At 39.0% G+C, this 23,804-nt stretch overlaps 2 protein-coding genes and 1 long non-coding RNA gene across 7 annotated transcripts; 2 read left to right on the forward strand and 1 right to left on the reverse strand.

Moving 5' to 3' along the window:
* Nucleotides 1–118: 118 nt before the first annotated feature.
* Nucleotides 119–17,080, forward strand: mtf1 (metal-regulatory transcription factor 1). 4 transcript variants are annotated; one of them, XM_053227287.1, is made up of 12 exons: nucleotides 282–397; nucleotides 1,075–1,296; nucleotides 1,786–2,317; nucleotides 7,682–7,920; nucleotides 9,012–9,143; nucleotides 9,469–9,542; nucleotides 9,805–9,938; nucleotides 10,431–10,502; nucleotides 11,506–11,608; nucleotides 11,700–12,268; nucleotides 12,843–12,900; nucleotides 13,062–17,080. In XM_053227287.1, the coding sequence occupies exons 3-12, from the start codon at nucleotides 1,838–1,840 to the stop codon at nucleotides 13,469–13,471; spliced, it is 2,271 nt and encodes a 756-aa protein (XP_053083262.1). In that variant the 5' UTR covers nucleotides 282–397; nucleotides 1,075–1,296; nucleotides 1,786–1,837; the 3' UTR covers nucleotides 13,472–17,080. The 4 variants fall into 4 exon arrangements, with proteins under 4 accessions (XP_034158924.1, XP_026782113.1, XP_053083262.1 ...); XM_034303030.2 differs by lacking the exon at nucleotides 282–397 and adding an exon at nucleotides 404–876; XM_026926312.3 differs by lacking the exon at nucleotides 1,075–1,296 and having other exon boundaries at nucleotides 221–397.
* LOC113533884 (uncharacterized) lies at nucleotides 16,995–17,750 on the reverse strand. Its single transcript, XR_003403465.3, has 5 exons — nucleotides 17,736–17,750; nucleotides 17,524–17,667; nucleotides 17,393–17,436; nucleotides 17,212–17,322; nucleotides 16,995–17,130 (listed from the first exon to the last, which is right to left on the reverse strand). It is a non-coding gene; the product is annotated as an uncharacterized LOC113533884 (long non-coding RNA).
* Nucleotides 17,751–17,753: 3 nt separating this feature from the next.
* Nucleotides 17,754–23,569, forward strand: yrdc (yrdC N(6)-threonylcarbamoyltransferase domain containing). 2 transcript variants are annotated; one of them, XM_026926317.3, is made up of 7 exons: nucleotides 17,754–17,843; nucleotides 18,886–19,003; nucleotides 21,000–21,195; nucleotides 21,275–21,389; nucleotides 21,500–21,619; nucleotides 21,704–21,834; nucleotides 22,773–23,569. In XM_026926317.3, exons 1-7 carry the CDS (start codon nucleotides 17,757–17,759, stop codon nucleotides 22,837–22,839), a joined length of 834 nt encoding a protein of 277 aa, XP_026782118.2. In that variant the 5' UTR covers nucleotides 17,754–17,756; the 3' UTR covers nucleotides 22,840–23,569. The 2 variants fall into 2 exon arrangements, with proteins under 2 accessions (XP_026782118.2, XP_026782119.2); XM_026926318.3 differs by lacking the exon at nucleotides 17,754–17,843 and adding an exon at nucleotides 17,918–17,988.
* The last annotated feature ends 235 nt before the right edge of the window (nucleotides 23,570–23,804 follow it).

Below are 23,804 nucleotides of genomic sequence, written 5' to 3' on the forward strand. Positions count from 1 at the left end.
TGTCCTCCTTTTTCTTTTCACTTAAAGCTGTGCTGATTTTGAAATGATTGTACTTTGCTTTATTCTTTTGTAATGTAAGACTACAGATGGAGTCCATATGATCAGGTTCTGTGTCCATGTTTTTATAGAGTTATTTACTTGGTAGCATACTTGCACCCAGTATGGTAAAAGCTTTAAGAAGAGGAGAAGCTGTGAGGATGTGTTGAGGGGGCGTTGAGACTGCTCTGAGCTCTGAGTGGTGAGGAGGCAGAGCGGTAAACAGCGCAGACATTCCCTTCCCAGGATGCTTCAGGATGAGGAACTGGAATTTGACGTTGTTCAATCATGGTGGGGAGGGGAAGAGAAGAAAGTGCCAGTAATCACAATTATACAAGCATTTGGTGTCTACTTGAAACAGGTAAGCTTCTGTAGCGTTTCCTGTTGGACGTGTGTATTGACGCAGGTGCCTGGTGTGTGTTATTCGTGCAGCTTGTCTTGTTCTCGCAGTGCCAGGACTTCACCCTGCTGACCCGTCGTTAGCCGCTCACCCAGCTGCCTCATTTTTAGAGGTTCCTAGCTAGCGTTAGCCACATAGCTCGCCTTTAATAATGGTGTGCTTATGATGGTTTGTCGTAATGTTTTGTAGCGTGCTGCTAAAATCTTACCTCGGGTCATGTTCTGAGAAATTGTTAGCCACACTAATTTTGCTAGGTAGCGGTCCTAATGCTCACACCCACTGTCAAAACAAGCTAGCTGGCTATCATATCTGATTCTGAATGAGCCTCAGAGTTAGCAAATAGCTAGCTTGCTAATATTGAGCTAGAATTATTCGTCTAAGGACCTACCAACGTCAGATATTTCAGCCTGTCATATGTTGTCGTCGTGTTTAAGCGTTGAGTGAGTGTGTGTGTGTGTTTTATTGAATTATGTAACAGTGCACAATGTAACATGAGAACATTGTCATACATGCTAGCTTAGCTACCAGGTTAGCTAGTTGGGCTAAGCAGCTGGTTGTGTGACTGTTAAGTACGTGACAGTCCTGGTTTCACATGATAATGTAGCAGACAAAATGAAGCTTGAACTTTCTCTGAACAGGTAACAGCAGTATTTCAGAGGTGCAGTGTGTCAGTGAGCTTGCAGTAGGAGTTGGAGCGCAGCGCTGGGTTTAACGGTAGCTGTCACTGTCACTGTCCCGACAAACTCGGAAAGTTCCAGAAACCAGCAGAGCGGCTCGAAAACTGAGGGAAGTTTCACACGGAATTCAACTTGTGCTGTTGAGTTTAACAGTGCTGTTAAACTGTGAAATGGGCATAAAAGGTTAGCTGCATAACCTATAGCATTAACTTCGACTTGAGAGAGAATGTGTTCAGTTTGCTCTTTTGAGGACGCGAGGGACATGAAGGATGAACATGCTTATAGTGCAGAATATTGCTGATTTGTTTACACTCTTGTGCAGCTGGAACATGGCGGGAATGTCCAAGGTGGCCCTCAACTGCTTTCTCATTTCGCCCTATTTGTTTTTTTTGTTTTTTGTTTTTTTTTGTTTTTTTTGTGGCTCTTGAATTACAACCGCCTACATTTTATAATCTTTCTGGCTGGTCAAAGTTCATATAACAGTGAGAATTGTGGTGCTGTATTTTCTAGAATAATCCAGATTTCCTAGCTCAGTAGATCATGTTTTTATGTGTCTGGCTTCTCCGGTAAGATCTGCATTAAAGGGTGTTAACTATATTAAGCATGTTAAGGAACGCTGAGCCAGTTTTTATTGACTTTTCACTCATCTGTGAACTTCTGGATGGTTTTTAGGTAACATAAGCACTTGGACGAGTGTATAGGACCAAGCAGCCTTGTAGGGATCATGGGCGAGAATGGCCCTCAAACTGACACAGCCATGCTCTCATCCATGTTCTTTGAAGAGGATGAGGACGATGTCGACAAACTGGGCAGAGAGGACTATGATGAGTGCAAAATGGCCGATTCTGACAAAGAGGACATGCAGATTCCCAAACCCTCATCGTCCTCAGCACGGGTGTATGACCGCACCACGGTACTCATCGAACAGGACCCTATTCATCTAGATGAGGAAGGAGAAGAGGAAGGTCACTGTGGGCCAGACGACGATGGTGTGGCGTTTTTGGCCAATGGTGATGGAGATGAGGAGGGGACGCTGGCCTTCATGGCAGACCCCGACAGCATGGCACAGGGCTATGTGCACCACACCATCTCACCTGATCAGATCCAGTTCATCATCAATCCCGGGTCCACCCCCATGCCCCGCAACATTGAAGGAGCCACGCTTACGCTGCACTCTGAGTGCCCAGAGACCAAGCAGAGAGAGGTACGAACCTTTCAGCAAACTGGAGTGGCAGAGTGTGCTTTTGTTTCACTTTATTCACAAGAATTTGTTGTATTATAGCCCTGAGTGTAGTTAAGGGGTGGCAACTTCCACCCTAGTGTGAAGCATGGCCACCTGCCTGGCCTCCCCAGTAAGACATTATCATTAGTAGTAATAGCAGAACTAGAAGTCAGAGTGGTTACTCGTGTCATATTATATGAAACCGAACAAATAAATCTCACTGTCATAGCTTCATTAACAAAACTCCCACTATGACAAGTTTATTTCTTCTTTGTCCAGCAGAGAGGAACAAGTAAGTTTAGCTAGCTATCACACAAGTTTGGCCCACCCTAGACTGCCACTCCGGTAATGTTATTGGGTCTAATCTTGCCATCCCATTGCAAACGCTCTGGCTACACACCTGATTATATCAGTGGCAAAAGCACTTTAGAAAATGTACTCTAATTGTACAAAGACTCCTGAAAGACAGATTTCAGTGCAGAGCTGAGAGCCATACCTGTACCAGGACTTGGAGGGTAAAGGAAAATTAAGATATTTAGCATATTTAAGTACAGTTTCAACAGCTATTTTGAAACATGGTTAGGAAAGTAAGTCAGCATGTAATCTGCACATGTGTTATTTTTCCTTAATGCCTAATGTAGAGTGGTGTGAATTCTTTGTGAAACAAATCAAGCAGGTGTTTAAGGCAAGTGTCCTGAGTTGTCCTGGGTTTTACAACATCGAGTTCTGCTGTTACTGCTGTTGATTACCCTGTTATTATTAATTGGTCTGTCTCATAACATGTGCAGAGAAAGTTAGGACTGAGAGATGTCTCGTTCACATATGCAGCGACAGGGAAGTGAGGCCATGTGATGGATTGTTTTCCTAACATCTCTTGCTCTCACAGCTGGTTCCGCCATACAAACCCTCTTGTCTTACAGAGTCAGCTAAAATTTAAAAGAGCAAGATTGCAGCACTGTACAGCCAACCGTCTTTCAGTAGAACGCTGTGTTTCCCTTGAGATTAGCACTCTTTATTCATTTCAGAAGCATCAGCTCAGGAGTTTTAATGACCTGGTGTAATTAATAACTTAGCCCTCTTTGCTATATGTTAAATGAGGTGTTCTCCAACCTTCTGCAGCCAGATACTCCTTTAAAATAAATTCCACAGACCTCATCAGTACAGATTTAGTTTATGAACACAATCCAGCTATTCATATGTTACACTCATTGTTTATACATGTACATTAATCCTCTGGCTGTTTATTGAAGTCACAGAGCTTTTTATTCATGAACTTTTCTCCAACATAACGCATTAGGTCAAAATTGACATTTTAATATTGACATTTCCTTTTTTTTTTTTAGTTGTTGAGTTTTGATTTAAATATATTCTGTCTAAACAGGCTAATAAATATGATAACTAAATAAATAATATAATAACTTAGGGTGGATTGTGATTTCCACCACTTGAAGATAACATCACAGACCGTTTGACGGATCCGGGGAGGTTCCTGGATCCCACTTTAAATGCCGCTGCACCCGACAGTAGATCTGTTTCAGTACTGGTTATCTGAAAATACACTGTTGTATCCCTGTGATGTCCTTTAGGTTCTAACTGTTTTCAGTGTTACCAAACGTAGAGTATTCTTTATTCGGCACAAACCTGACTTTTGGGTTTTTATCAATTCAGTGAATCACAAAGCATCCAGCAGCCAACAACTGGACAAAGCCATAATAAAAACACAGAATTATAAAAGTTAAGTGCAATGCTTTGTGAAAACGACCTGAAAATGATCTAGAGATGTAAATTCAGAACATAAATGAAATTTATATTTGAACTGTTTAGTTCACTCTGAGACATTTTTCCTTGTTTTTGTTGTCTGAAATTCTTGAAGACTTTCTTAAAGCCAGACATAAAGGTCTCATTCAAATTATCTACATATAAAGTATCTTTTCTCTGCCTCATTCAGCCCTCTTTTTCTTTTTCTGTATGACATAAAATTATTTACTCAAATAGTAAACAGGCAACCATTTCTCTGCTCTTGCCATGTCTTTGACAAGGGCTTTTTGGATCTGAGATATTATCTGGTTCACATTTCTGCCACTTTTTTTCCTAAACAAAACTATGGCAAAATGTCTTGGCAAAAAAAACAATGTCTTTTCTTTCAGTAAAACAAGATCAGATGTGGAGAAAATATTTCTTCTCAGGAAACACTGCTTCTAGTAAAAAAGACAAATGTCAGATTGAATAAAAGTTTACAGTCTACATGCTGTGCAGTGTTTCCTGTGAACAGGAAACACAGTAAAATGGTGACTTATAGAATAAAACACAGATCATCAGGCTCAACTTGGTAAAAGGTGTAGTAAGATTTTCAGGTATGCACTAGTGAAGAATTTAATAATTATAACAATAATAATGTTCAAATGGATTTTGATGGTAGTGTGTGATGTGGAAATTATCTTTCACCTTAGAGAACTTTAACACTTGCTCTAAGTCTGCTCTAAGACTTGTGGTATATACACTATTTTTTTTTTTTTTTTTTTTAACCTTAGCTGCTGGAGTTGTTGACGATAACTACCATGTTTGAGTATTTTTAGCACATCTGATACCGTGGATGTCGTCAGTACCTACCTTTATTTGCATCACAGGGACATGCAAATGGGCCGCTGCATTGTGTTCCCAGCCCATGGGATTTGTGTAACACACAGGCCGCTTTGCTCAGTCTGTCACTGTGTAGGCGGAAATGGGTTGCACCTCACCACCCATTTACAAATGATACAAAGCCTGATCCAGGCCAGACAAAACCAGAGGCTGCATTCAGAAGCTTTCGATTTGGTACCACAATCTGATTTCCCAAGAAAAAGAAGTGATAAAATACAGACTGATCAGGGTTACAATATAGGAAGTTTTCTGCACAGTTATGTTGTGTATGAAATCTCTGGTTAAAATAACCAGTGATCACTGATGAATGATGCTGATGTGCACTTTAAACCCTTTATGGTTCTTGTTCAGTGTAAGTAACAGACTCCTGTGAATATGGAGGGAAATTTGCATGTACTCATACAAATATAAACTTATTGCAGTTTTAATTTGTCTAGCATGATTGCATCATCCTTTAAGCTCTAGATTGTCTTTTATCATTTGTTTGTTCTGTCCTTATCACTAGGGACATTTTGCTTATTAATTATACATTTTATTGTTGAAATGGAATAAGATTAGACAACATAAGCCACTTCAGCTGTTTTGAAGTGTTTGTGTCAGCTAAAAAAAAAAAATCTTAAAAAAACCGACTTGTTCTTTTGTGCTCTCAATTTATGCAAGATTACACAAATTGTGTATAACACACATATAATAATAATAATAATAATAATAATAATAATAATAATAATAATAATAATAATGGCTTTATAAAGGATGCCTTTTATAGAACTGTTTTTAATCCCTGAGCAGGTGACGCCAGTGTAACTTAGTGAGAAGCTTAGTAAGAAAGAAAAGATGGCTTTACTTTTGTTATAGCACTATTGTGCAGCTGTACGCTGAGTATAGCAGGACAGTCAGTTTGGCAGTTAAGAAGTGAGGCTGTTCACCATGTACTTGCTGGAGTTAATGTGTGCATTCTGTTCCCTTGTATGGACAAGATTTGCTTCACAGTCTAACTTTTAGGTTGTTGTAAGAGCATTCTGTATTTCATTTAGTACTACATTTTTTTATTATAGTGTCGCTTCTCATTTTAGAGGGCCACTGAGTTATTATACTATGAGATCGAACACACCTCATTTTAGCCAACCAGATAAGTATTTTAATTCTTTACTACACTGAAAGAGTAATCAGCATAAAACCTGAGTTCATAATGAGTGCAGAATAGGGGTGTTTGACGTTTTTCACAATGTGATAACCTAGTCAAAAATATTAAGCAACCATTAAAAACACATTTAATTTAACATATTAGCATTATACTTGAACAATAGGCTTGACAGTTATATTCAGCAGGGTTTTTTTGTCGCTAGAGATACAAAATCCTACACTGTAAAGCCTCTTGTTTTTTCATATGCAAAAGAACAAAGATTTAACCCCTACCACTTGTATCCAGAACGCTCCTACACAGCTGATTTGAGCCAACTGGGGGAGGAGGATAAGAAGTTTCATTTAAGCAAAATTAAGCCATTTTTCTACTTAGGCTATATATTAGGTGAACACCATCACAGGAAGGCCATGCAGGCTGAAAACCACAGTTAAGGTGGAATATGTGTGAGCGTAATTATTTTTAGGTCCGGTTACACATTACAAATAACAAGTGACCAAACTCGTCTTTTCTCTTTGTAGTCACTGTAGTCACATTTGCTCGCATAATCACATTAGTAGTTGTCGTAACAATGGATGCCTCCATTGTCACCACAACTACCAGTGTACACTTATTACTGTGGCGCAGAGAAGTAGTTACCAGCATGGAGATTCTGCTGAGCTTCCAAAATCCTTTAAAAATGTTTGTTATATTTAAGTAAAATATTTAGCATATGTTTGTTTAGTATATCATTTTATACTACAGCAGACATAGTGAACAATAGGATTAGTGCTACACTATTCACTCATATCCCATAAACAACAATTGAAAACTGTGTCTGTTTCTTGAGTAAAGAAAAGGTGTAATTTATCAATAAACTTATTTAGCTAGATTTTACATAGCTTAAGCTTACCCATGATCAACGTGATCGAGTTAGGTTGAATGCCATTCGCTGTTTATATTCACTGTAATAGGGTACAACATAATGGTGTTATATGCACAACACTACAGAAAATCTTTGTCATTGTGGTAGGTGACACAGAGTAGATCTTTGAATCTAAAAATAGATCTTAAAATATAAATGTAGTTTTTGCCTTTAAATGTTTAAATATTATGAAAATTTGAATCAGAATTGAAACATTTTCACAGCCCTATCATGGATTATGACGTCAAGGTAATGTAGTGTCATCATTTGTAATGCATTAAGCGTAGACAGCGACTAAAGAGGTCAGTGTATGCTGTGTTGCTGCTGTTACTGTGGGTTCTAAGGCTTGGCATGCTTTCACACTGATTTACATCAGCGTTGTTGTTCAGGAAATTCAGCACAGTGGGAAAGAAACCATAAAGATTTTTTTTTTCTGTATAGCTTCAGTTGGATAAACCAAGAAATCGGATTTGAGTCACAGAAATGCTGTAATTAGTGTATTTGTTATAGTTTTGTCTACTAAATGTTTTATTCCATAGAGTGAACTGTATTACAAACATGGTGGCAGCAAGTTCTGTTCTCATCCACTTCTTTTAAAAAGTATTAAACAAGAAAACCAGAGTTGTATCTCTCACAGTCTTAATAATTTGTGTCTGTGCAGGTAAAGAGGTACCAGTGCACTTTTGAGGGCTGCACTCGCACCTACAGCACAGCGGGAAACCTACGCACACATCAGAAAACACACCGTGGTGAATATACCTTTGTTTGCAACCAGCAGGGCTGTGGTAAAGCCTTCCTGACCTCCTACAGCCTAAAGATCCATGTTCGAGTGCATACTAAAGAAAAACCATTTGAGTGTGATGTACAGGGTTGTGAAAAAGCCTTCAACACACTGTACAGGTGAGGATCACTTCAGGAGAAAGACTCTAGGCTTTTCAGGGTTTTTTTTTTTTTTTAAAGACATGTATAGCCAAGCATTATGAGTTTCAAAAAGGCAACGTGCCTTTCCTATTCAGCATAGTGTAGTTGTCGTCTTGTCGCTGTGTAGAACTTGCCTAGTGGACTATATGCCCAATACAGTACCACTTGAGATTTAGCTACAGAGAAGTGTAATTTGGATTGTTCTCTTTTTATATTAGTTAACAACTTGATACATACTTTAAAAATATGTAGAAAAGTAAGTATATCATACATGGCACACATTTCTCCAGAGCTCAGACCTTCTTCAGAAGGTCATTTCATGAAAATAGTATTGTGTTTTAAAAGAAGCAGAAGAGTTATACTATTATAAGAGTTATGCTAGGAAATAAAATCAAAATGCATTTTATATCAATCAAAATTCAAGATGCATAAAAAGTCCTTTTATAATCACATTGTGGCACACGGAATCAAAATCACATGCCGTTACCTCTAATAATTATTGTCCCCTGGGCATTAGTTCATGTGTCCTTGCCCCATTCAGGACTTTTGTTATGGGACAGCTGCATGTCGTAACTCTCTTATAGTACACTTAGATAGGAGAGGTGACATGACTCTGGTGGCCTCACACTGTCAGAGAGAATTCTTGTGTAACACCGAGCCCAAGGTCACAGAGTAGAGTGCAGACAGCTGTGGCCAAATAAGTTCTGTTACCCTGCCTTCACACTAGCAAGTGACAGGCAGTTGTGCCAGCGTAAGTTCACATGACTAGCACACTGTGCAAAAATCACTGAAATTTTCAGGGTTTGTTTGTTTTTTGTTTGTTTGTTTGTTTTAATAATCCAGAATGGTACTCAGAGGCTAGTGTTAGTCCTGACACCTGTCTATAAGACTTAGTCCTAAGACTTGGATAATCGTTTGTGAAGACCACTTTTCACTTTTTAGACTAAAACTGTAGTCTTAATCAAGTATATATCTTTTGAAATCTTTTGAAGTCATTTAAAATCTTGTCTTTAATATTTGCAGTTTTAATTTTGGTGAACATCTTGTGACTTCTCACTGTCTCATGTCAGGCTGAAAGCACATCAGCGGCTGCACACAGGAAAAACATTTAACTGTGAATCAGAAGGATGCACGAAGTACTTTACCACTCTCAGTGACCTGAGGAAGCACATTCGTACTCACACAGGAGAGAAGCCGTTTCGGTGGGTTACTTTGACACTTTGAGTTTACAGACGTACCAGGGTCTAATTTTCTCCTGTCTCTTTATTCTTCTTTAGAAAAGAAATATCTGTTTATCTATCTATCTATCACATTTACTCTGCAATATCCCTTCAGATTAACATCTGTCTGGCTTGTCTGTCTGAGAAAATCAATATCTTTTAATTACCAATTTGATGGTAATGTTGATTAAAAAGAATGTGGAAATAAACATTGTTCATTGGTCAAGTTGCAAATGTGCATGATTTAAACAAGAGATTTGGATGTAAACATGTAGTCATCTGTGGACATATTTCACCATTACTTCAGGTGTGACCATGACGGCTGTGGTAAAGCTTTCGCTGCTAGTCACCACCTGAAAACACACGTGCGTACACACACTGGTAAGATATAGTGTTTCATCATTTCACTTTTTAATAAGGGAAATGGGCTGCCAATCATCAAACCACTTACTACATGATGCGCTTCATGGTCTTTTGACCTATCATTCTGTCACAGTCATAATATAAGGCCACATTTTCTGCATGAATCCCCTTATAACACTAACTAAACATAAAATGTGTATATATTTTATACAAAATATATTTGGTATTTGGTATTTGTTGTTAAATACCTTAATTAATCTCTGTCCTTTTTCCCAACCAGGAGAGAAGCCTTTTTTCTGCCCTAGTGATGGGTGTGAGAAGACTTTTAGTTCACAGTACAGTCTGAAGAGTCACATTCGGGGCCATGATAAGGGCCCTTCATACCCAATTAGCCTCAGCCATCCTCTGTCAGAGGTGGGTCACTTGGTTTTGTTGTGAAGTCAGCAAATTTCCAGATTCCTTCTTATACAAAATCTGTTGATAGTATTGGTGTTTTAGTGAATTACCATAGAAGGCACACTTCAGATTACAGATCACAATTCAGATTACATTCTGTGCTGTCTGAATGCATTAAAACGTAAAAAAAAAAATGAATGTTGCAAAAATGCAGAACTGGATATCAATGGCTGAAACTTTTCACAGTAACACACCTGAGATCCAATCAGTAATTTATTTGATTATTTACTACCAGTTGATCTTTTGGCCATTGGCACAAAAAGAAAGTAAAGGTCAAAAACTTTTGTAAGAATAATTTGGATTGCTATAAAATCTCACCAAAGTGCAAGATGTTTCTTAAAAACAAAAATTGCCTAGTCAGTTAACACTTAGCTGTTTTATCATGTGAATTCTGTTGATGGTGTAAGTGTTTTTCAATGGTTAACAAGCTTAATGAATGCTCTTTTACAGGATGCAAATCATTCTCTGTGCCTCAGTGATTTGAGCCTCATTTCTACAGACTCTGAGCTTCGAGAAAACAATGTGAGTGCTTGTCAGTTCTATAATTTTTTTTTAATCATTGAAGGCTAGTGGTGTGACTAATGATTGTTTTTTTTCGTAATCATTTAATGGATCGACTCTTTTCTAGTTAAATCTAGATCAATCATTGAATCTGATATTTTCTTCTTTTAATGACAATTAACAGAGTTAACAAATTATACACTGCAAAGAATGCCATCTTAGCAAGCAAAATATCTTCAATTTTGACACATTTGAGTTTCACTTCCTGTGTCCATGTGAGTTTCCTCTGGGTTGTCCGGTCTCAACCGGTCCTCCCCGCCCCCCACACACACGCACACATCACCACTCAAAAACATACCAGTGGGTGGATTGGCTATGCTGAGTTGCCCCCAGGTGTGAATGTGTGTATGAATGTTGCTTTGCGATGGACTGGCATCTCATGCAGAATGTATTCCCGCCCCAGTTCCCAGGATAGGTGCTGGATCCACTGTGACCCTAACCAGGATAAAGTAGTTACTAAAGAATGAATGAAGTATATAACAAATCAGCTCATTTTACATGAGAATCAATTTACATGTCACCCACCGGTTAGCAGTGCCATCGGTCTAGAATCTAGAAAGATGCAGCAAACTAACCTCTGTGCTGCTGAGCAGCTCACTTTCCCCATTTAAGTTCCTTTGATCTTTTTAATAGGAAATTCATAGCTTCTGAGTCCATTTCTCTTTTTGTGTCTGTCATTATAGAATTAATGTTAATGTATTAAATCAGGCAGTTGTGTAATTAATGTATTAAATCAAATTACTACACTCACAACTATCAATAAATCACAAATGAAAGAGATAAGTAAGAATACTTAAGATGTAAAGTTATACAATTAATTTCATGTTCTATCTGAAACTTTTGACCCTAACGTAACTGTTTTATTATAATAATATTTTTGTCTTGCCAGCATTTTTCATCCATTTTTAATCATTTTTTTTGTGTTTATGTGTTTGTCACTCACTCCACTATGTACATGTTACAGTCTCAGAGCTTGGATCTGAATAATATAACTCCTGTGAAGATATTCGAGTTGATGTTACAGAGCCCTGAAAACAACGTTAGTCAAGATGACCAACATCCGTCTGGCAAGTACCTCTCAAAATTAATCAGACAGTATGTGTTACACAGGTATCAAGCATGGCACCACAGTCTAACTTCATTTTTCTGCCCTTCTAGACAACCTAGTGGAGGCTTTTGGCTTGGAGACGCCACCACCGGCAGCAGTGACAGATTCATCCACTCTCCTACCATTCTCTCAGATGCCTTCATCCTCCTCTTCTTCTAGCTCTCTCACCACTCCTGTCCTAGAGAACTCCACACAGCCTGGCTCCTCCTCCTGTCAGGCACCATCCTCCAACAGCTCCACACACACTTCTCCACAGTCTGCTACTTTCCCCTCTTTCCTCCATACCTCACTACAAACACCAGAAGTGCCCGCTCTAGCTGCGCCCGCTGCCACCCAACACTACACCCCAGTGGTGCCCACAGCACCTGCCAGCTCCATACCAGTCTCTGTCCCGACAGTGGCCAGCGTCTCCAGTCCTGCATCAGACATCAGCACAGGAGCAGCTGCAGTAGTAACGCACACAGTGCCTTTAGCAGGCAGTGCCAGTCTGGCACCCACACCCACCATCACCATCGCACCCACGCAGGGCCTCCTGCAGCCCAGCCTTGTCATGTCTGACCAGAATCTGCAGTGGATCCTCAGCAGTGCTGCCAATGCACAGCACAATCCTGAACAGCAGGTCAGAACCAAATCAAGTCTGTGATTAACTTATTCCTTTAGACATGACATGCCTTTTCACTGCCTATATGTAGTTGATGTGCAATTACTGCAGACAGTTTTGACATTTTCGTGTACTGAAAGAAGGGAAAACATGTTTACATGGAACACACTTATCTTGAAAGCACAGTGTATTTAAAATACATCACTGTGTGACACAAATTCAGAACTTTAAAAGTTACGCCCTGACAATAAAGCTCTTGAGATGGGAAAGACATGTCTAAAGACAAAGTCTAATCAACATACTTCTTCTCTAATTTTGTCCATTTTCCAACACTGGAGCGATTCAGTAAAAACATAATCAGATTACTTACACTTTCCAAGTTATGTGTTCTCCATGCGCAATCAACCAAGGTGTGCAATGTTGCAGTGAACGTAGCAGATTTCACATCCTTTAAAGCCTTGCAGTGTAGTTGGGCGATATTTGCAATAATGGGATCTGACTGATCTCAGCCTACCGCCAGAGCAACATATTAATTACTTTTCTAATTATTCTTATTCCAAGTATTCTTATTATTTTGCCTTCTCTTACTTAGGGCCCAAAAGTGGAAAAGGTCTTCTTCACAACAGCCATACCTGTAGGAGGACATTCAGGTATGATTAAATGTGCATCCAATGTTTCACTTGAGCATTGCACTGTTATGCAAGCCACACTTTATTTTTATAAGTTTTTGTGAGGATGGAAACGCAGGCTTGCAGAAGTGCAGTAGGCACCCTGTATGTATGTGATGAGTCAGTTGTTTGTTCTGCCTCAGGTAACCCTGTGCAGCAGATTGGCCTTAGTCTCCCCGTCATCATCATTAAGCAGGAGGAGGCATGCCAGTGTCAGTGTGCCTGCAGAGATTCGGCTAAAGAAAGGAGCTCCAGTCAGAGCGCTGCCTCCTCACAGCAGGAGCCTAAAGACATTTCTCCACCACCTCCAGCTCCTTCGGTCACGCCCGCTGTTCCAGAGTGCTGTTCCACCAAGGTGAGCGCTCCCCTTTCCTCTGGCTCCACTCAGACTTTCCACAGCGAGGCAATGGTGTCCAGCACTCCCTCAGACAGCCTAACAAATGTGGACGTAGTGGACCTACTCAGCCCTGAAACCACAGCCAACATCGAGGCACTGCTGATGGTCGCTGATGAGTTCTCCATGGGTGAGGGCAACAGCAACACCACCACCTAGAGGACGTTGAGGGTCAAACTCCCTCAGTCTTTCTTTGCATTCATTTTTTTAATGGGCACCATTATTTCTACTGTTATGCAGTTTCAGTCTGATTCATAAGGGTATCTTGTGTAAACCAGGGGTCATGTGTGTCAGACTTCCCAGTGTAAGAAGGCTATGATCTATGATCAGCTTTGGTCTTTCCTGTTCTTTAAAACATGATCTTCCGGACATGGGCTGCTCAATACATGCGAATCTTTAGCTAGTATTTTACACACAGTGCACTCTGATTAATTCAGATCTGTGCTATTTGTGTACTTTCAGATTGTGGAAATGTCCCCACTGAAAATATAGGGCTGTAAGTAGCCATTTGCTTGAAGTTGCTTCACCGTTTGCACTGTATAATAATAGTCCTTCCAGACATTCTCATGATGTGCTATGGTCTGTTCAGACTACTGTAATAGTCTCTGTAGCATATCAGAGAAAGAGAGTATAAGGACAAAAAAACAAAACCATTTGGAAATGCAAAGAATCAAATAATTACTATCTACTAACTCAGATTATACAAAACATAAGCAATATTATAAATCTTTAATTATTCAGATGGTAACATTTTGTTAGTATGATTCAAGTTACGTAGTCTAGTTTGGAGTAGAATTTGGAAATTTTATAGGGTACAGGCCAGTCATAGATTGACAAGAACTCAATGCACTGAGACGTATTCACCAAGACAAATTTGACTTGTTGACCAGTCACACTGAAATTAACAAAATGAAATGTTCACTTGTGATTCACCAGAATGTACTGCATGTAAGTGTAATTGGCAGTTCGGGCCCTCTGAATGGTTATTAAAGCCCTTTCAGAATGTGGTCTTTCAAATCTAGGACATGCCATGTGATAAGAAAAGTATTTTATGTGTAATTTATTTAGGAAGACTACAGTAGCCCATGAAATGTGATTCTAATGTAATCTTGAAGCAGTTTCTGTCAACAGAAAATACTTGCTTTTAAGTGTAAATGATAGCTATATGTGGTTGGCTGCCTGTAACATTTATTTAATTTTTAGATGTTAATTTATTAAAATAATTTCTATCATTAGATCAATGCAGTACATATTTTCGATAAAATAGCCTACTTTTTAACTTGGTGGACCAAGTTATTTTCTTCATCTTTTTATTTTTGGTGGAGTCAGCCACCAAAGGTAAAGAAAGATATATATTTTCTTCTCCTTCTTCTTCTTGCCTTTGGGTTGCAGGTCAGGCAGGGTAATGCAGCTGGAGTTGCCCAGCCTTGTTGCTGCTTTGTTGTTACTGAATTGATTTCAGCCTCTGACCTTTCTTCCTTTATTTAGACCCATGTAAGTCTCACTGTTGTGGCCTGCTCAGGGATATAGAAAATCAAAGCAGAGGTATACAGTCTGTCCCTGAAAATACATACAAATGGCAGCAGAACTGTAAGAGCTCGAGCTGTTGCGTAATACATGCTTGTTGTGCATTACCAAGCCAAGGTTTAGATAATCAAGAGAACGTCTAGTTAACCTCCCTGCACCAGGAAGCCAGTTTATACACCACTGCTGTAGAGGTTTTAATGAGTTTATTATAATGTAAATATTGTGTATTTGAAATTACAAATGTTTAAGCCCTTAGATTGTATTTGTATTTTTGTATAGAACTATGTGGGGTAATCACACTTTGGGTTTGACGTGGAGGACCTGACACTGCACTGCCCATTTCCTTTGCAACCCACCCGTCACCAATTCACAATGCAGTAGATTTTGGAATGTATTATTTTTCCTGGGGGGGGGGGGGGGGGGGGGCACCTGGGTTAGTACAGGAAATACACAAACATATTGTGCACTGTGGCATGGAATGGCTACTGTATTTCTATTACCCACATTCAGGAAACTGCCTTACAGTTTTGATACATGATAGCTTTTGGGCTACTACATCTTTTAAAAAATGTATAGGACTTGCTTGCCACAAAACTTCACAGTCCTCACAAATTGTGACAAAATATTTCTCATTACATGACATTAAGGATGAGAAGTTTGGCTAGATGTCACTGAGAATTTTATTTAAAAGGACTTTTTTTTTCAGACAATTATTATTTAGTCATAGTAGACACATTGTCACAGGTTAATACACAGACAGTTTCTGACCTTTCATAAATTTATGACGAGCCTTCAGCTATTGATGCAAATTAAAATCTTTGCATGTCAATGTTCCGGTTTATTATTTAACAGTCTTTGGTGTTCACATAGTATTTGGAAAAATGAAAACATTTTGATTGTGCAAATTTAAATGATCAGTGTAATGAAAAGGCTGCTTTTGCCACTACTGGTACTAATCAAACGGGGTCCAATAACAAAGAACTTGTTGAAATCATAAAAGGTTTTGTGTTGTACTCATTATAAATACTTTTGTTTCCCTTACTGTTTTGTAAAATTAGTCAAGGCAGAGTGAGCACTAATTCTGGCCAAACCATTGTAGAATTATCTATGCAAAAAAAATAAATGCTCGTGTATTTTATGAACCCAGATCCCTCAACCCAGCCTCAGCTCCCTTTGTAAATACTGAGTGAAATAACACCTTGCTTCAGTATTTAGTCGTTGTTATGCAAGTTACCACTAGCGCAAATCAACTCTGTCAAATTGCAATTAATATGTAAATATACTACACAAGCCTTGCTACTGGGAGCTGTAATATCTGGTCTCTAAAGGAGGCCTACGGTAGTCAACAGCTAGATTTAGAGTTAATCTTTTGCTATTTAATATGATTGACTTGTGTATGGGCATTGTAATCTTTTAAGTTGTCCTTCCACTGAAAGTTTGAGGTGCCCCAACATTAATGCATGTTATCCAAAGGGGAAGTGTCCATTTTTTTTTTTTTAAAAAAAAGTAATACAATTCTGTTGTAAGAATTGTAATTGTCCAGTTTTGTTTTTTCTCCTTTTTAATTTTGGTTAGAGTTTGAACATGTTTTTTCCTCCACACTGGAATCCAGTGAGTCACAAATCACAAATCTTGCTCACTATACACCATTTATTCCTAAATTATGATTTAACTGTGAGATCAGTTATTTCACATATGAACGGGTCAAATCACAATAAACTGCCAAGTTCATCTTTCACTTCTCATAGTAGCTAATTAATTCAGACTGCTGTTTATTTTAGATACTAATTTTCTCCCAAATCTCAAGTTGCTCAGATTGTGACAGTTATTAACATTATTTTCCAGGCTAAAGCAGAACATTGTAGCATGCAGTGGTTTGTTAAAAAAATAAATAAATAAAAGATAAAAAAAAAAAATCAGAGCAAAATTGCAAAGGTGATGAGATGGGGAGACAAAAATGCTTCCAGCAGACTGCTTTTGATACCCAAAGTGTGAGGACAAACTCTAAAGGATCTGTATTTTTAAGGAATGTATAATGTGAAAATGCTCTCTTATGCTTGTTTTGTATAAAGTATTATGGCAAAGTACTAACTTTTTGAACTAAATTAAGCAATATATCTGAAATCTTCACAGGCTTGTCTCCATTATTTGTACATCATTTCACATCATTCATTTTATTGGTTATTTATGTACAAGTCTCAACTCAAAAAAAAAAAAAAAATCCTGATCATAGTGTAAAATCAGCTCAAGTCATTTTGTTCCTGCAATGATGCATCACAAAGGCCTTTTTCCTGCAAATAAAAACACACATTCGGAGAGTCAGCTGGGTCAAGCAATCAAATGACAGTTATACAGCTTGGGGCATAGTTTACCTTTATAATTCTCTGAACAGCTAACAGATCTTGAAAGACCACATCACACAGAGAAATCCTCTCTTCTATGGACTCTATCATTGCACCTAGAGCTTCAGCATTGTCTGGAAACTGAAATATACAGTTAGTCTTTCAGTACATGTCCAAGAAATAAGTCTGAGCTCCTGACAGAGGAAGTCACCTGCACTTCAGGACAGTCTGTCAGCTCTCTGTCTTTGGATTCATCTGTAGGAATTTATTAACAGTCGATACTAATACATTTTGTAAATACTTCTTTTTTTTTTTCCCCAAGTAACACGTCATGTTTCTCACCTGCACCCGACGCCATCAGCACATGTGAATGATCAGTAACCCTGAGTTAGTGTAATGAGACTACTCTAAGTAGTGCAGTTAATCGGCTACACGTGTCGAGGCTTGTTACTGATTGCCTTTTCTCGCAGAGCATGAACTATAAACCTGAACATGTCTACCAGGAGCATGAACTATAAACCTGAACATGTCTACCAGGAGCATGAACTATAAACCTGAACATGTCTACCAGGAGCATGAGTAGCACTTCTGAGCTCTGGGAAAGGTTCATGTCATTCCCCTGCTCTGAAACACCGCGCGTACAGGGCATGTTTTCATCTGATGTACGCAAAATACCTAAAAAATCAACAGTAACTGTGTAAACTGCTTCATGCATCTCAGCTAGAGAACAACACTCGCCATTTGAGCAAGCAGCTCACTGCTTAGCTGGAGTTCACGTTAAATCTAGCGGCTGATATTTCAGATGAAGTGAGTTAGCATGAGGATGAGGTGTGAGATGAGCACTGACACACACACACACACACCTCTCTGAGGACTACTACACACACGCTTTATGGGGCTGTTCAAAACTGCAAGCCTACTGGAACTTTTTAGCAAAAACTAATTATTTGGGCACATTTGTATTAAACTGATAATTTGAAATGGCAAACTAAACACAAAGAAATCCTGCCCAAGCGTTATAGATATATACATGCATATGGCAAAACCTTTGAATTAGTATTATTGTGATGTGGAAAGAAAATATATACTATATACTATCACAGCGTGTACCGTTTCTCACCTACAAACAGTGACTGATCGCTGAGGCAGCGTGCGCGCGTGTGTGACGTCACGGAGGCTGCGTAGTAATACCATATCCAGCCACCAGATGGCAGTCAAACTATATTTGTTAAATTAAAAAAAAAAAAATTAAACTGTCAGTAAATTGTAAATGGTTTTGTAATGTAGTTAGTTTTATAAGATTTTATCGACTGCTGGAGATTTTAGAAAAAAATATAAAAACTTTTTTAAACACATTTTTTAAACTCGTCTGTAATTATTTGTGATTAATACTTCTGATTGATGGCGTTTGTTTAAAGGGATTCCCCACTGAGTTATGGCTCGTTATATTTTGTATCTTAAAATAATTTCTAAATTTGAAATGTAAGTTATATATGTCCAATGACGCTGCTCTAGTTGTTTGAAACCTTTCGTTAACTTTTAATACAGCGAGGACTTTTGTTTTGAAGTTTCCGGGCAGTGCTAGTCGGCGCTTCCGGCTTGCGCTGTGTTCAGGGACCACGCTGTGAACTGTTGAGCAGTGTGCGTGTGAGTGAGCTGATGAGTGTGTGTTCACTTGGTCGTGCGTTGATCTTGTCCCCACAGCTGTCTCCTCATTACTCAGTGCGACTCAGAGCCATGTGTAAAGAGCTGAAGACCTCAGTGCTGCGCTTACTCCCGGCCGGCGCGAACACACCGCTGGCGCACAGCACACACACTCCAGGTGAGTTCAGGGGCAGCATGTGGAACCAGCTGACTAAACAAACAGCTTCACATGTAAATAATTCAGTTTCACACATGTTTATCCTCTTAAAACCGTTTAAAATGTGTGCGTCATCAGTTTATAATTCAGTTTATCAGTTAAACAGAGGGTAAGATGTGCAGTCGGTTATAATCCTGAATGAAAAAGTCCACTCTGAGACAGTCAGTATGCTGAAACACTTGCTGTGTGTGTTAGTGATTGTAGTGTTAATGTGTTTGTTGTTGTTGTTCCTTTGAGAAATGAGCCGCTGTGTCCCGCGCTGACGTCACAGAGGGACACTGTTAGTGCAGCTACAGTGGTGTTTAACAGGAGAGAGAGACTCTCACGGTGATGACATAGCGGCCATATTTTGCTTAATACAAAAGGCAAGAGCTTCTTTCCTCCCTCATCATTTTCATCGACGGCTTCACGACGCAGCTGTACTGACTTATGCTGCCTTCACGTGCTATCGGATTGATCGTAAATACGAGTTTCCCACTAGGAAGTTGCACATGAATGAAACTCGGAGATAATTCTGATACCTGAGTTTCTGAGATGGCAGGAGTCCTAAACATTCACCATGGCGGAGGAGAGGACAGTTTCTGTAAAACAACAAGATTTGTTCATTTTTCTAAATGCAGCTAATTTTTAGCGCTTGCAGTTTTGGTCATGTTTAGTTATGTACTACATCAGCAACCAGTCTATACATGTACATTTTTACACCGTGAAATTAGCTTGTATTTGACCAAATTATCGTCAGCAAGCTAGCTAACTGAATAATGAGTGTTATGGTGTCAAAAGAAACATATATATGTATGAATGAACCATGAACACGGCATACTCGTAATTCCCACTTCCCAAGTGGGAGAATTCCGGTAGCACGTGAAGGCAGCATGAGAGCAGAGACTCAGCTCAGCTATACTATATGGCCAAAAGTATGTGTACACCTGACCATCACACTCGCATGTGGTTCTTCCCTAAACTGCTGCCATAAAGTTGGAAAAACACACAATTATATAGGATGGCTTTGTATAATATACTGTAGCATTACAATTTCCTTTCACTGGGAGTAATGGGGCCCAAACCTGTTCCAGTACAACAGTGCCCCTGTGCACAAAGCGAGGTCCATGAAGACATGGTTCGCCAAGGTTGGAAGCACAAGAGCCCTGACCTCAACCCCACTGATCACCTTACTGCTGCCACATATTAATACCACGCCTTTGGAATACGATGTTCCACAAGCACACGTGGGTGTCATGGTCAGGTGTCCACATACTTTTGGCCATATAGTGTAGTTATTGAGCTACGAGATGCCGAGCAATATATTTTGTTCCAAAAAGCTTTGGCACCGTATCTGCTTGAGCAGAGTGTATAGATGAAGAGGGGAGAGATGAACAGACTAAAGGGCTAAAGCACTGCTGCATCACGCTCTTTAGGTAGAGAGAAGCAAGACGAGCTCCACCATGAGCAGCCAGTCAGACAGTATTGTGAGTAATGTAGGAAACATTTAGCCAAAGTGAAAATAGACCAGCTTGTTGATGAAAGAAGATTAAACCAAAAAAGTAAACTCAATTTAACCATAAATGAAATCTTTTGCACCTTTTGTAGATCTCATTATTGATTATAAATATTTATATGCAAGTGGATTTTTTTCCTTAATAGATAAGTCACATATTTTTTTTTATAGAAGATTTGAATAATATTAGTATAGGGAACAAAATGACTCAGAAAAGACTTGTTTTGCAAATCACTACTAGGTACCCAGGCTATCAGGTGACCGCTGCACACCTCATTAGTAATGTCAGATGTATGTGAGAGAAAGAGACTTTTCTGATATTCATGAATTATCTGCCATTATGTTAATAATCTATTCATATTTGTGAAAAAAAAGCACATGCTGCCTCTTAGACATATGGTAAGTGTATGCGCATTGTCCCTTGTGAAATTCATTATTATTTTTTTATTTCTTGCCACACAGATGGAGCACAAATCCTCCACGCTACACTAAAGGCTCTAAAAGAAGGCCAGGTCATCGCTGTTCCCACTGACACCATCTATGGCCTGGCTTGCTTGGCTCAGAATTCAGAAGCTATCAAGAGGGTTTATGATATCAAGGGCAGAAATGGCAATAAGCCTTTAGCCATTTGTGTTGGAGAAATACAAGATATATACAAGTGAGTTTTCTGTGATTTATTGTTATATCCCATATCATGTTTAAGTTACTACAACATCCTAAGTGTGTTTTGTTCTAAGGTATTGTAAAGTGACTGTAAAAGAAGAGCTTCTGAAAGATCTTCTTCCTGGACCGGTCACTCTGGTTCTTGAAAGGTCCGAAACACTGAATGCAGACCTCAATCCATTCACTAAGGTGAGTCTACCAGCACAGTTATACCTGTTATAAACGTTGGCAAGCACACGCGATGATGTTTTTTTTTTTCCCTGATGTGTCCCTTCCTTGTGTTTGTGACTGACCTGTAGCTTGTCGGTGTCCGCATCCCAGACCACCCCTTCATGAGACACTTGTGTCAGATGTGTGATGAGCCGCTTGCTCTAACAAGTGCTAATATCACTACACAGTCCAGCACTCTAGCAGTTCACGTGAGTACAGCTGTGTCAGGAGTTTGTTTTTGCTCTCTAAGAGAACCTCACATGGTTATGCCTTTTAATGATTTTGCCTTATAGGAGTTTGAGGAGCTGTGGCCAAGACTAGCTGTTGTAGTGGACGGTGGCCCAATAGCAGATCAGAGTCGACTGGGCTCAACAGTTGTGGACCTCTCAGTGCCTGGCAGATATCGCATCATAAGACCTGGCTGGTAAGCATCCTGCCATTAAACATCTAGGGTAACTTTTTCACTGTTACTAAAAACGGGTTCAGGGTGGAGAAATCACCAGCACAGGTGCCTGAGACAAGCAAATTTCATATCCGGACTGTTAGTTTTTATTCGTAGTTGCCTGGTGGAGATTCAACACCTAGAGACAGAAAATAAACCCTGCTACTTATTGATCTTTACACAAACTTTACAGTGTTTCATTTGGTATGTGTGTGTGTGTGGTTAAACTTACTGCAGTTAACGGTGGTGCAACGTACTTTTACTCTAACTGTTGTGCGCTACTCATTCAGAATTCAACCTGCTGCACTACACACGTCAGCCGAGGTGCAATCTGCTTGACGTTAGAATGATTTTTACTAGGCAGATTAAATAACATACACAGATGAGACAGCCTTTTCAGAATCAGGAACACGCGGGTATGTGGAAACACTGACAAAACTGAGCAAAAAAAAAAAAAAAAGCCACTGTAACTCTTCTACTTACTACTCTTACAATTAACCTCACAATTAAACGTACTGAGAGAAATTGAAGTCCACAGTTCATAGCCAAACTGTTGGACAACAACTCAGTGACTTTGTTAATGACGCAAACATGATGTGCTGTATTAGATTTTATTAGTTGAGGACTCCTTTGTTTCCCCTAATATGTATTAACACACAGCTAACTAGCTCATGAGACGTTATTACATTACATTAGCTACAACATTTTGGCCTAGTCAATTAGATTTCAGGAAACGTGTAACTGTGCAACACGCTGGAACTTTTACTTGCCCTGTGAGAGGTAATAAATTTATGATTTGTCCTTCCCAGCTGTAACCTCTACTCTTATTTTACATTCTCTTAGTACACAAATTACTTAAATTCAGAAGTTGTTTTTGGTTATTTACAAACCTTCTCCGAAAATCTCTTCTTTTCTTACAGTGCCTGTTCAGCCACAGTTGCTATACTTGAGAAGAAATATGCATTACTGGAGGATTCTTCCAATTAATGAACGTTTAGCTCTCTACTGTTATCCCGCTAAAGCGCACAAACCAGGACCTGTTTGACAGCCATCTAGACTCTAAATTATTGGACAGAGAAGAAAGGACAAAGTAGCTACAGACGTGTCTGGAAATTAGAATAGTCTCCTCCATGTGAATCTTTGTCTTAATCTTTCTATTGTCTGACTTTAGGGTTTTCATAAAAGACTCTTTTTTTCCATACCCCTTTTACTATATAATCAACCTTTGCATCACAGTGCAAACTTTACTTCAGTGGTTAGTTATAATATGTACCAGAGCATGAAGTGTAAGGCTTTTTACTTTCTTAATGCACAAGGATGGTGTTTTGGGTCTCAAAACATTTGTTAGCTTAGAATATTGGGATTATGCTCTCAGACATCAAATATAGGTCGATTGAGCACTCATTTATAGACTTTACTGTAAAGTGCTTACTTTGAAATCAGGAAACGTTTTGCTTATGATGTTCTTTTACTTTTGACCTGTTTGAACTTTTATTTATTGTTATTTTCAATAGTTACTCTATGGATTTATATCTTGGAAATACAAATTTCTAGTTTATATACAGCTGATGGTGCAGTTAACATTGTACTAGGTTGCACTGAGGACCAAAGATGATTCAGTAATGCTGAGCATAATATTGAAAATTATCTTCGGTGCCATGTCACTCAGAACAATGTATATTAAAATGAATACAATTTAACTCATATTTTATTCAAATTTACTGTGTAGATTTTTTTTTTTTTCACCTCTGTGTATGATTTCATAGAAGAAGAGAACTGGCTCCATGGGTTCACTCTGTTCCACTGATTCTATTTGTCCAGAAAATTTGTCAGTTGTGTGTGTGTGTGTGTTAGTTAGTGTTAAATGTACCTGACAGTGGTTCTGTGACTAAGCGGAGGACTGCAAAGGCTGTTTCCTTGGAGAGTGGAGCACTTCCATGCGGAATACACAA

This window comes from Pangasianodon hypophthalmus, chromosome 1 (assembly GCF_027358585.1).
Source record: "Pangasianodon hypophthalmus isolate fPanHyp1 chromosome 1, fPanHyp1.pri, whole genome shotgun sequence".
Taxonomy (NCBI): domain Eukaryota; kingdom Metazoa; phylum Chordata; class Actinopteri; order Siluriformes; family Pangasiidae; genus Pangasianodon; species Pangasianodon hypophthalmus.

Coding starts and splice junctions, on each gene's coding strand:
- yrdc (XM_026926317.3), top strand. CDS start 17,757: ATGAGTAGCACTTCTGAGCTCTGGGAAAGGTTCATGTCATTCCCCTGC. Junction 17,844..18,885: donor AGGGCATGTTTTCATCTGAT/GTACGCAAAATA, acceptor TTGTCCCCACAG/CTGTCTCCTCATTACTCAGT. Junction 19,004..20,999: donor GCACAGCACACACACTCCAG/GTGAGTTCAGGG, acceptor CTTGCCACACAG/ATGGAGCACAAATCCTCCAC.
- mtf1 (XM_026926312.3), top strand. CDS start 1,838: ATGGGCGAGAATGGCCCTCAAACTGACACAGCCATGCTCTCATCCATG. Junction 7,921..9,011: donor GCCTTCAACACACTGTACAG/GTGAGGATCACT, acceptor GTCTCATGTCAG/GCTGAAAGCACATCAGCGGC. Junction 9,144..9,468: donor ACAGGAGAGAAGCCGTTTCG/GTGGGTTACTTT, acceptor CCATTACTTCAG/GTGTGACCATGACGGCTGTG.